Raw genomic sequence first — 12,464 nt, forward strand, 5'->3', positions numbered from 1 at the left:
ACAATGTACAACTGAAAACTCAAAGGCCAGAAAAGTCTCTGTGGCATTATAAAGCAAAACAAACATACTTCTACAGCTTTCAGCCCGGTACTACAATGAAGAGCACGCAACTATTACAAGAAGTTCCACATCTGCCTTGCACTGTAGCAACTCTCTTTTGTGCCAAGCTGACATAGGAAACGGTGTAAATGATTAAGTCAATTAACACAGGTTCAGCAATCACACTTTGGGAATCTGTCTCACTCTGATAAATACAGTTGAGCTCCTACAAGCAGCTTTTTCAGGCTTGTGACTCGCTGCAGCTAAGTCATTCCCTGTACATGTTTACGGGGTACAGAGAGAAGGAAGGTGAAAAATTTCCCCTCCTCGTTTGTAGTTTTGCTGCGCAAGCGTGGGCTGTGAATTCTGAACAAGTCTGGCTGCTCTATTTTCATTCTTCTCCCTCTTCCTGGCAGCAAGAGTCATCCCATAGGACAAGCTGTAAAGAGGAGGATTGTTAACTCCCAATATGGATTTTCTACCGACCCAGGAAAAGCATAATGTAGATTTCTTCAACTCAATGTATTAATAAAAAGGAGGAATGCAAACCAAGGGGTGTCTAGGGGGCGGGGGGGAACCAAACCAAAAAACTATCACAGAAGAAAAAAAAAAAAAAGACTATGAGAGTTCTTTTAAAATGCTAAAAATCTGCAGTTGGCTTGCGGCCAGCTACAGTCAAACAGGAAATTCAGTATACAGATCTGAAATGTAAGTTCAAAAAGTAACATTCTCCCAACCCGCCCCCACTCACACGGTCAGTACTGTCCCAACCAAAAGTCTTCCTAGTGAATTTGTTATCTGTTTCCTTCCCCAACGGAAAAGCCCCCCCATCCAGGCTTGTTTTGCTACAGATGGGAAACAACTAGAGATAAACAGCAGCTCTATGGGAAAATAAAGTACTTTAAGTAATCTCGTCGGGATTTTTAGTGAAGAGGTGGCCTCTGTGCAGACTTTAGACAATACACAATAAAAAGATCTGAAATGATTGACGTACATAGTGAAATTAATTCATGGAAAATCAGCCATGCAGCTAAAAGGCTTGTCATTGCTACAAAACAGAAACAAAAACCAGATGAAAATGTTTAATATTTCCATAACTAACTTTAAAGAAATGTTTCCCATTTGCAGCCCTCCTCAAAGTGTACTGTAAATTAAGAGCTCAAGAAGACCGATGGCATGTAGGGCAATTTTCTGGTTACTTTTCATAGAGATACCTATGGGAAATGGTTCGTGACGCCAGCTGTCTCCCTCCAGGTATTTTATTGGAATACTGAAACTAAATTCAGACATTGATACTCAATGTCACAAAAATCTATCTGAGAAGTGAAAAGTCACCACAGTTAGTTTTAGTGACGGAGACAGAAGCTATTCTTAATACAAGGTTTGTTTTTATAGGTGTACTTCTAACCGTTCTGAATAGAGAGCCAAATCCTGCATTGGTATTTACATCACCGCCTGAGCTATATCCACATTACACAACCATCAACAGGAGCAGAATTCCAGCTCCATTTCCCTACGTCAAACTCTCACCAAAGAGGTACAGGAATTGAATATTTAACAACATTCAAAGGCAGAAAATTAAAATGTTGTCAAGGATTTCCTAGTGCTAATAACACTCACAGTGAAGGCAGTAAGCAAAACAGGAGATGCCAATATGAGGAAAATAGTCTGCTTTAGCTATATTAGTAAAAATAAAACATTAGTCAAACGTCAGCATCATTCTTTCCTTACAGAAGCTGAGTATTATTGCATCAGTACAGTAGGGCTTGCAACCAAATGGTACGTACATAATTATTCATAAGATTTCATCCAAACTAGGAAGACACCACTCCTCAGATACAGCCATATAACAAAGGAATAAAAAAAAAATTTTTTTTAAAATCTACCTTCTCAAAGAAAGAGGAACCCCTGAAGGAGAAGGCCCAGGCTGGCACAGAAAAGTGAACTGAATGTGTTTGCCCAGTCGTTTAGAGACCAGACTTGCTGATAAACGTTCCATCTCAATTCTTGGCTGGGGTACAAGAAGACCACTGTAAGGGCAAGGAAAACAAAAGTAGGACGCTGGAACACTTTGCTTTAAGAAGCCTAATGTTGATTAAGTTATTACTGACAAAATCTCTCCAAGTAAACTTCAGGGGTTTTCACACAACATCTTTACAAAAGCAGCATTCATCAAAATTTAAATATCATCCCATGCAAACTCAGTCTTTTTGGATCACTACGATTTCCTCACCCTTTGCTCTCGAGTTCCTACATTTACAAATCCAGTATCAGGCCACGATAACATGAAATAAGAATGCTGGAAAATAACGTTCACGGCGACATTTTTATTCTGGCACTCACACTGGTAGAACTGTAAAACTAATTGTGGAAACTCTACAGTAACATGCTTCCAACTCTCCCACCTCTGTCATGTTTTTCTCTCTTCTGAAATGTCAGTTCCTGTCTAGCCTGCAGCAAAGTATTCCCAACAGATCCTACAAGAGCTCCAGTGACTCACTCCTGCTCTCTGCCAAGCGGGGAGCTCTCAAGCTCGTTATCTCCCAGTTCCCCCCGTGCTCAGACAGCGGCACAGAACAGCAGAAGGAGAAGAAGCCTCTTGTACGACTGGCTGCGCACCCGGTCGGGGTTCAGGCAAAGGGCCTGTGAAGGGAAACAGTCCCGCTAGCAGAAATAGTTTTATTTTGGGAGCTGTAAGGAAGCCTTAGTGCTTTTTCCTGGTGGATAATTTCTCCATGGGATAGGAGGGAGCTCATGAAGGTGGCCAGTCTAGCAGAGAGATGTGTAGCCTTTTACAACAGTAATTGCCATAAGAGATACATAAGCAAGTAAGAAAAATTTAAGTAATTTAATTGAAAGCTGGGTATTTGCAAAAGAAGTTTAAATATTGCAAATATTTCTACACTGTTTATTTACTTCTACTGTGCCATAAAGGAACGTGGATAGACCACTGCTGCTTGCCTTGGCTAAATGAGCAAAGAACGGGGCAAAACTCACGCCCAAGATTTTAGATTTATTTAATGCTTTTTGCATTCCCTATGAAAGTGGAATCATCCTCTACCACATGCCTCAAGGACAAACTGGACTCGGAGAATTACACTGGAAATGAGGAAAAACTATTTTATGCCCCAGCTCTGCTGCAATCTTCTTGTACGCTATTACTGCTAACAATAAAGAAATAAAGTCATACAAGACCCAGATAACACCAAACAGCAGAGTCATGAGAATTCAAAAGCAATTCAAGGCAACATCACAGAAAAGGAAGAGAGCAATTAACGATAGCTTTGGGGATAGAAGTAGCGTTCCGTGAATGCTGAAAACACGTGTGCAAACTTCAGTGAGGATTCTGAATGCACAAGGGGAGAATGTTTCCGCTTTCAAGTGGTGGTGAGCTAAGCATATGAATACACAGAAAAAATTAATTCCTTCAGAGACAGATGATCTGCCTTTACCAGTCCATCCAAGGATGTAGATAACAACGGCCTGGCTTCAAGAAACCAGGACTTTAAAATCATGCATAACCTGATATGTCATCCAACAGTGAATATTAAAAAAAATTAAGATGTAAGCTTAATTTGTCAAAAGCACGACTTCACAATTTTTCCACCTCAACCGTGACTCAGTCTTTTGTCAAATGGGAGTCGAGAAGCAACTTTCAAACCCGTAGACTTTGAAATAACGCTAGATGACCACCTCCGTATTGGGATCCATCTCCCACCCAGCTAACATTAAAATGCCCTCCTAAGAAAGCCTGTAGGCTCGACCCAGCAGTGCTAGTGAACAATTATTGCACGGATCCGTGATTTCTGCAACCCAATGAAGTCAGCATGCTCCATGCGGCCGCATTTTTCCTGGATGAACTTGTTCATTTATAACTAAGCCAGACCATTAAATAACTACTGGACTTACGGAGAAAGCTAAGGAATTATTAACTGCTGTCCTTACAACTGACTGAACAGCCTAAAACCCAGCCAGAGTACGTTAGACTTTTTTTCACAGCAAAGGCTACTGCAGTGTGGCAAAAGAGCAGGAAAGAGCCACTCCTCCTGTAAGAACCTATTTCCTCCTCACGCATCCTTAGGGAGAGATGCCTCACTTCAGACCCTCTCTGGTACATGCCACCTGGGGGGCAGTGCTACTTCAGGAGAAGGCGTAGCAAGCAACTGAGTTACAAACCACCTTCTAGGTAGGCCCAGGAGAGTGGAGGATGCCAGACATCTCCTGAATTAATAATCATTGCTTGTTTTATTAGGACTTAGGACTTTATTATTGACTCAGAATAGTAAAAGTGTCACACCTGCTTAAGTAGTCGTTGATTATTTTTTCCTCCTGTTTGTATTTTATTTCCCTCCTCTATTTTTTAAAATCCGTATGTAATTTGTGTCTTTTCCGTCTTCACTGCATTACTAGTACGCTTTTTCAAAAGAAACTGGGTACAATGCATTCTCAGGATATGTTCTTCCATGGAAAAAGCAAGGACCAGAGCCAGGTGTCACACCATTTCAGAGCATTGCCATGGATCTGTGGGAACCGTGTTTGCAAGCAGCGCGGCTGAGAAAACAGCACGCGGCCACCGGGACTTACTTGCTCTTGACTTGTCCTTGCTCATGAGATTAGGAAGATGGTATCTAGAGATCCTTGGGCTGTTTATGGGCCTTTGTTTATTCTAGAATTCCTTCATGAAGGGGTCCTTTTGTCAACAATATTTCTTGTGCTGTGGTGGTGGTGAAGGAAGTGTGTGGGAGAACAAAGAGAAAACCTTTTTTCGGCTAGGGAGGCATATTTGCCCTTGTTTGTTTCAGTCTAAGCACATGTAGAAGTTACTTCTCTTAAAAAGCTCAAAAGTCATTTTATTTGAGAGTAGGGACAGGAAGAGAGACTAATACAATAAACAGAGGGCAGCAAAGTAATTGTGTGCTTACAGATGCATTCTTCAGAGAAAGGGCAGTCTCAATAATTAAAAAAAATAAATAAATAAATTAGGAGTCAAGGGATATGGATTCTGCTCCTTCTTCTAACGTGGGCTTCTTGTAGGACTAGAAGTCACCCCACCTCATATCTGAAATTGATGTCTACCAAAAAGAATGTGGAAAATATTTTTTCCATTTTTTTTTGCAAATCACATCATGACATCTGGATGGGAACACTACACAAGGGCAGCGTCGTTACTCTAATATTACCTACCTTTTAGAGAACTTACTACCGTGCTTAAGGTTAAGAAGGGAATGGAAACCTTGCCTTTGGTAGCTTCTGGAGGCATGATATTACTCATCCCTCATAACACCTTTTTCCAGCATAGAAAAAGTAGAACAATAACATCACATTTATTTCACCTTCATTTTTTTTTTTAATGCTTCTGTACTTTTTTTTAATTATTCTTTCTGTAAGATATTTATCTTTGTAGTTTACAGTAGTGGCCTGCCTTAAGTAAACATAGTAAGCGTACCATATTCTGAATAAAAGATTTTCATTATCATTAATATACCAATTTTCAGTGTTGTCAATAAGAAAGAGGACATCTGTATTAGCGAGACAAGAGGATGGGGGGAAAAAAACCACAACGTGAAATACGGCTAAGTGGGAGTATGAAATTTAAATCAGAGCAAACAGGTTTCAACCTAACATTAAGACTCCATTTCAGGCACCCTGTCTTTGCATACATAATCCTGCCCAAATATGCCTCCGAGAACACATACCCCACATTGTAATAGGGATGGAAAGGCTGTACAGACTCATGGATGTGGGCCTATGGCACCTTGCCGCTACAGAAATTCAAGAAAATAACTCATTAAAAATAAATTCTCACATTCTCCTTGCAGGTTTTGTTCTGGTTATCGGATTGGTGACTTTCTACCGCATCGGACCATACACCAACCTCTCCTGGTCTTGCTATCTGAACATTGGAGCCTGTCTTCTGGCCACGCTGGCAGCTGCCATTCTCATATGGAACATCCTCCATAGGCGCGAGGACTGCATGGCGCCCCGGGTCATTGTCATTAGCCGTACCCTGACCGCTCGGTTTCGCCGTGGCCTGGAAAATGACTACGTTGAGTCGCCATGCTGAAAGAGTGGACTTGAAAGGGGAAAGATCTCCAAGGAGATCTGCATTGGAGTTGTTTTCTATAAATATATGCTATAATTTAAAACTAAGGGTTGAAAGACATCACAAAGCTCACTCTTGTGGGCAGAGGCCCTCAATTATTATTTGGATGGGCTCCATCTATATACATATGTATAAAACACATAATTTTATATATATATATATATTATATTATATTGCCCTCTCCCTCTGCTGTACAGCACAGAATGTTGGATTGTCAGAATCCTGAGAGAACATCACAGCGACACGTCAGCAGGGTCAGCTGTAGCAGCCACAGAGTGTATGCGACGAGAATGAGGCAGCCAAACACGTTTTCTCCACCTGCATAAAGTTATCCTCCTCCCTAATAATAATGGAAAAAGCTATAGGAGACCAGCAACAATAACTTTGGAGTTCGCAGGCAATCTGAGAAAGCAGAAAACTCACTATAGAATAAGTGATGATTTTAACAGCTGTTGGAAGTTTCATGAACCTTCAGGCCTTCCATCCACCCTCCTCGATGAACTTCTCACCAGCTGCAACACCTGCTCCCCCACCACAGCACAGCCCAGACAGTAAAAAGCAAAGGCAACTCTAACCATTCTAACTGTAAAGCAAGGGAAGGCAGAAGAATTAAGTTGCATTTTTTCAGACATTTCCTTTGTATCCTGAGACAAAGGTTTGGGTTTATCCTACATGTAAACAGATAATGCCATTAAAAAAGAAAAGGGTACGCAGCTAGAACAGGCCATACATGTTGCTGAGAAATCTACTTCAGAGTTACAATAAGGGCAAATATCTACAGAAGAGGGTTACACGGACTCCCTAATAATCACAGATACTATTATTGGAAAGGACTGTTAAGAACAGGTATTTCAGCCCAAAATAATTTCTTTTCTTCCCAGCTTGCTTTCACATTCGCTGTGGCATTTTCAGATTAGAGTGCTATGTCAGGGCACTCAGCTCTGCCCAGAAACGCTCAGAAGCACATAACACAGTGACTATCGGAGAATGTAACTGCCATTCAAGCACCCAAATTGAAGAATACGAGGTATATAGAGGACTGAAACACAAGATTTAAAAAAGATCCGCCTGGTAACTTAATATGGTAATGAAATGAAAATAATTAGTACCTTTGGAATTAGGCATAATGTTTATACAAGCCTGACCCTGAGAAGTACGTGGGCTCGCAAAAGTTGTGTGCACGTAACTTTCAGGAAGAAAAACAACAGGTCAAAAATTATTATGCAGAAATACTTAGGATGCAGGAACTAGAGGCAATGACAGATGATTAAAACCCTAAGGATGCTACTCTGAGCACAGTTACTGATAGGTTTGAAGGACCATGAGCTGTGAACGTTACAAATTCTTTAGGACTGTTGTGTCGCTCCCAGCCGAGTATACTGCTTTTCCTCTTTTTCATTATTTCCACCGTGCTTTTCCACACTTTGTAAAAATGTGATCATCAAGCTGGCTCTTGAGTTCTGTTCTGATGTAATAAGAAACTCAACCCCAACTGCTGCTCTGCACCACGTTCAAAGCAAGCAACACTCCGCAGAGACCAACGGTCTAACCAACTGCATTGCTCTAGACTATCAGGGTAGAATACCATAGAGCTGACAAAGAGTTTCTTCTAGCAGTAGGTTTGTAAAAACCAAGATTTGTGTTCCTTTGCCTGCGTTACTTTCTGGAAAAAGTTTTCTAGAAATGATTGCTATGATTAATTGCAGGGTTTTTTTTAAAAAATAAAATATTGGAATATTTAAAAGACATTATATTATTTCTTCTAATATTGCAATATCCATATTATAATAATGTACATTTAAATTTAAATTTCAGCTATGGGGTTGGTAAATTTGTAATACTCAGTATTACTGTGATAATTTCAGATGTATAAATAAAGTTGGGAATGTTCATTTTCTGCTAGTGACAGTGTGAGGTTTTTGCCATGCAGAAGACATGGAATAAGGTTGCTTGTTATCAATCACTTTTTCCTGTTTAGTAAAAAAGAACCCACAAAGTTTGCAACAGCTCATAGACAATGAGTAAGCAGAGAATACATTAAAATGTCTGTAAGATAAAGATATTTCATCTTGTTAGAAGTGAAAGGCAGGATGAAATCCGAAAGGAAAAAAGTAAGGAGAGTTTAGGAGGATCAAAACTTCATACAAACTTTTAGTAAAAATAAACCGTACCCATTAAGAAATACGAAGAAATACCTTTTTATCAGCCTGATGGATTTGAAGGCCTCATCCATGTCTCCTGCAGTCAGATAGAAGCTGAAGTTCAGTATGGCATCCTGGGTAGTCTTATCACAGTCTCCTAATCCAATGAAGTCTCTCATGGGCCTTCTCGCAACCATCTGAGGGACCTTTATTGAGTCAGGCTCTGCTTGTCCTATCCCGGCTTCTCCTGGCTAAAATGAGAATGTTATCATTTACGTACCAAGTCGGTTACTCCTTTGTATGTGTAATTAATTACATTATTTCCACTACAGTCTGAGTTTTCTATTTCTGTAGGACCATGATCAACAGTGACAATAATTGCAATCTTTCAGAACTTCCTAGAAAACGCTCCACAATATGGAATGTCATAGAGGAGCTCAGCCATGTCGTAACAAACAATCATAGTACATCAGTTTAGAGATTGGTAAAATACCACAGGAGAGGCAGCCTCCTACTATTACAGTCATAATTATGATTATTTTATATATATTATAATGACTATAACAGCAACTATTATTTTAAATCCCCAGATTTCTGGAGATTTGAGATAAATGAGAGATGAGAGATTTCTCTAAGGTCAGTCTCTTCTCAGAAATGAGTCTGCTGTTCTGAAAGTTAACTATATAGGCACGATTCTTTTATTCTTGCCTTTATATGAAGCATATGAATACCCAACCTCAGGTTCAAACTCTTCCCCACACAAGTGTCAGTTCTGGAGCCTATGGAGCTTCAGTGATACTTTCAGCAGTCGTTGAAAGGCAGCTCAATGCAATTTAACCGTTATTCAGCAAAAGAATGAAGTCAATCATCTATATCAAATGATGTGTCTAGAGTGTAACAAGGAAACTTTCACATGCCAAAAACACTGGAAGATCACCTGAGTCATGAAGGACACGAAATTTCACATATACTCCCATTGTATAGTTAGACAAGATAACTAAATATTAAGGTTTACAGGAGCAAATAAAAATACAGTATTATATTATTATACAATGACAGTATTAGATACAGTAAAAGACAGAAATCAAAAGTGCAAATGTGTTTGACTACAATTTCATAGAATCACAGAATGGTTAGAATTAGAAGGGACCCTTAAAGAGCACCCAGTGCCACCCCCTGCCCTGGGCAAGGACACCTCCCACCACACCACGTTGCTCCAAGCCCCATCCAACCTGCCCTTGAACACCTCCAGGGATGGGGCAGCCACAGCTTCTCTGGGCAACCTATGCCAGGGGCTCACCACCCTCACAGCCAAGGATTTCTTCCTCAGATCTCATCTCAATCTCCACTCTTCCAGTTTAAAACCATTCCCCCTCCTCCCATGGCTCCCCTCCCTGATCCAGAGTCCCTCCCCAGCTTTCCTGGAGCCCCTTTAGGGACTGGAAGGGGCTCCAAGGTCTCCCTGGAGCCTTCTCTTCTCCAGGCTGAACCCCCCCAGCTCTCTCAGCCTGTCCTCACAGCAGAGGGGCTCCAGCCCTCCCAGCATCTCTGGAGCCTCCTCTGGCCCCGCTCCAACAGCTCCGTGTCCTTCTGCTGTTGGTGCCCCAGAGCTGGAGGCAGCACTGCAGGGGGGTCTCACAGAGCGGAGCAGAGAGGCAGAATCAAACCCCTTGCCCTGCTGCTGGGGATGCAGCCCAGGCTGCGGTGGGGTTCTGGGCTGCCAGTGCACATTGACAGTGAATGTTGAGCTTCTCGTCCAGCAACACCCCCAAGCCCTTTTCCTTAGGGCTGCTCTCAAGCCATTCTCTGCCCAGCCTGGATTTGTGCCTGGGATTGCCCCCACTCACATGCAGGACCCTGCACTTGGCCTGGTTGAACTTCTTGAGGTTTGCACAGGCCCACCTCTCCAGCCTGTCCAGGTCCCTCTGGATGGCACATCCCTTCCCTCCAGCATCGACCGCACCACACAGCTTAGCGTTGTTGGCAAACTTGCTGAAGGTGCACTCAATCCCACTGTCCATGTCACCAACAAAGATATTAAACAGCACCAGTCCCAGTACCGACCCCTGAGGAACACGACTCATCATAGGTCACCACTTGGACATTGCGCCATCGACCGCAACCCTTTCAGTGTGGCCATCCAGGCACCTCCTGATGCACCGAGTGGTCCATCCAGCAAATCCATCTCTCTCTGATTTAGAGACAAGGATGTTGTGTGGGACACTGTCAAATGCCTTGCACAAGTCCAGGTAGATGACGTCGGTTGCTCTTCCCTTACCCACCAACGCTGTGACCCCATCACAGAAGGCCACCACATTTGTCAGGCACGATTTACCCTTAGTGAAGCCATGTTGGCTGTCGCCAATCACCTCCTGCTTTTCCATGTGCCTTAGCAGAGTTTCCATGAGGATCTGCTCCATGATCGTGTCAGGCACAGAGGTGAGACTGAGCAGTCTGTAGTTTTTCCCTTTTTAAAAATGGGTGTTATGCTTCCCCTTTTCCAGTCAGTGGGAACTTCACAAGACTGCCACAACTTCTCAAATATGATGGATAGTGGCTTAGCAACTTCCTCTGCCAGTTCCCTCAGGACCCGCAGATGTATCTCATCAGGTCCCATGGATTTGAGTGCGCCTTCAGGTTCCTCAGATGGTCTCAAACCTGGTCTTCTCCTACAGTGGGCAGTTACTCATTCTCGAAGTCCCTGCCTTTGCCTTCTGCAACTTGGGCGGTGTGGTTAGAGCCCTTGCCTATGAAGACCGAGGCAAAAAAGTCATTCAGTACCTCAGCCTTGTCCACGTCCCGGGTGACCAGGTCTCCCGTTTCCTTCCTGAGTGGGCTCGTGTTTTTCCTAATCTTCATTTCATCACTGATGTACCTGTAGAAGCTTTTCTTGTTGCCCTTGATGTCCCTGGCCAGATTTAACTCTGTCTGGGCTTTGGCTTTCCTAACCTGATCCCTGGCTGCTCGGACAATTTCTCTGTATTCCTCCCAGACTTCCACCCTCTGTAGGCTTCCTTCTTCTGTTTGAGATTGTCCAGGGGCTCCTTGTTTGTCCATGCAGGGATCCTGGCAATTTTGCCTGACTTCCTCTTCGTTGGAACGCATCACTCCTGAGCTTGGAGTAGGTGGTGCTTGAATATTAGCCATCTTTCTTGGATGCCTCTTACCTCCAGGGCTTTATCCCATAGTACTCTGCCAAGCAGGTCCCTGAAGAGGCCAAAGTCTGCTCTCCTGAAGTCCAGGCTAGCAAGCTTACTGTGTGTCCTCCTCAATGCCCTAAGGATCTTGAACTCCACCATTTCACAGTCACTACAGCCAAGGCTGCCCTTGGGCTTCACATTCCCCATCAGCCCCTCCTTGTTGGTGAAAACAAGGTCCAGCACAGCATCTCTCTTCATTGGTTCCTTTATCACTTGAAGAAGGAAGTTATCATCAACACATTCCAGGAACCTCCTGGATTGCTTATGCCCTGCTGTGTTGTCCCACCAACTGATACTGGGGTGGTTGAAGTCCCAGGGCTTGTGAACATGAGGCTGCTCCTACCTGTCTATAGAGGGCCTCCTCCCCTCAGTCTTCCTGGTTGGGTGTCCTGTAGCAGACCCCCACTGTTAACATCACCTGTCCCTGCCCTCCCTTTAATCCTGACCCATAAGCTCTCGGTTGGTTCCTCATCCATCCCCAGGCAGAGCTCCATGCACTCCAGCTGGTCACTGACACAGAGGGCAACACCCACTCCCTTGTCACCCCTGTCCGTCCTTCCTGAAGAGCCTGTATCCTTCCATTCCAACGCTATAGTCATAGGAGCCATCCCACCACATCTCTATAATGCCAATAAAATCATAGCCCTGCAGGTGTGTGCACGTCTCTAACTCCTTTTGTTTGTTCCCCATGCTACATGCATTTGCACAGAGGCATTGAAGTTGGGCCCCTGATGAAGCTGACTTACTGGCTGGAGTGGCTAGTTTCCCTTTGTGCTGCACTCAGGTGCTCTCCTGCTGACCCATGATCCTTCTGCAGGCTCTGGGCATCTGTTACTGGTATTGGCATCACATTAGTAGGAGTGGGATGGATCGCAGTTCCCCCCACCCCAGCAACTCCAGTTGAAAGCCCTCTTGATCAGCTTGGCTAGCCTATGACCAAAGATGTTCTTCCCCTTCTCTAACAGGTGGACCCCATTAGCC

At 43.3% G+C, this 12,464-nt stretch overlaps 2 protein-coding genes across 6 annotated transcripts in view; one reads left to right on the plus strand and one right to left on the minus strand.

Moving 5' to 3' along the window:
- Positions 1-8,017, plus strand: part of TMEM204 (transmembrane protein 204) — a 30,803-nt gene extending 22,786 nt beyond the window's left edge. Inside the window, exon 3 of the mRNA XM_063343571.1 lies at positions 5,859-8,017. Within this exon, the coding sequence (XP_063199641.1) occupies positions 5,859-6,103 (245 nt within the window). The 3' untranslated portion in view covers positions 6,104-8,017. The remainder of the gene's footprint in view (positions 1-5,858) is intronic.
- The window catches only part of IFT140 (intraflagellar transport 140), a 93,193-nt gene that overhangs the window by 43,738 nt on the left and 36,991 nt on the right, over positions 1-12,464 (minus strand). For 4 of the 5 annotated variants that reach the window (XM_063343525.1, XM_063343527.1, XM_063343524.1 and 1 more), the window contains exons 19-20: positions 8,338-8,534; positions 1,926-2,069 (exon numbers count right to left, since the gene is read on the minus strand). In XM_063343525.1, the coding sequence (XP_063199595.1) occupies positions 1,926-2,069; positions 8,338-8,534 (341 nt within the window). The remainder of the gene's footprint in view (positions 1-1,925; positions 2,070-8,337; positions 8,535-12,464) is intronic. The other variant, XM_063343528.1, reaches the window with a different exon arrangement.

Source organism: Chroicocephalus ridibundus, chromosome 8, assembly GCF_963924245.1.
Source record: "Chroicocephalus ridibundus chromosome 8, bChrRid1.1, whole genome shotgun sequence".
In the NCBI taxonomy this organism is placed as follows: domain Eukaryota; kingdom Metazoa; phylum Chordata; class Aves; order Charadriiformes; family Laridae; genus Chroicocephalus; species Chroicocephalus ridibundus.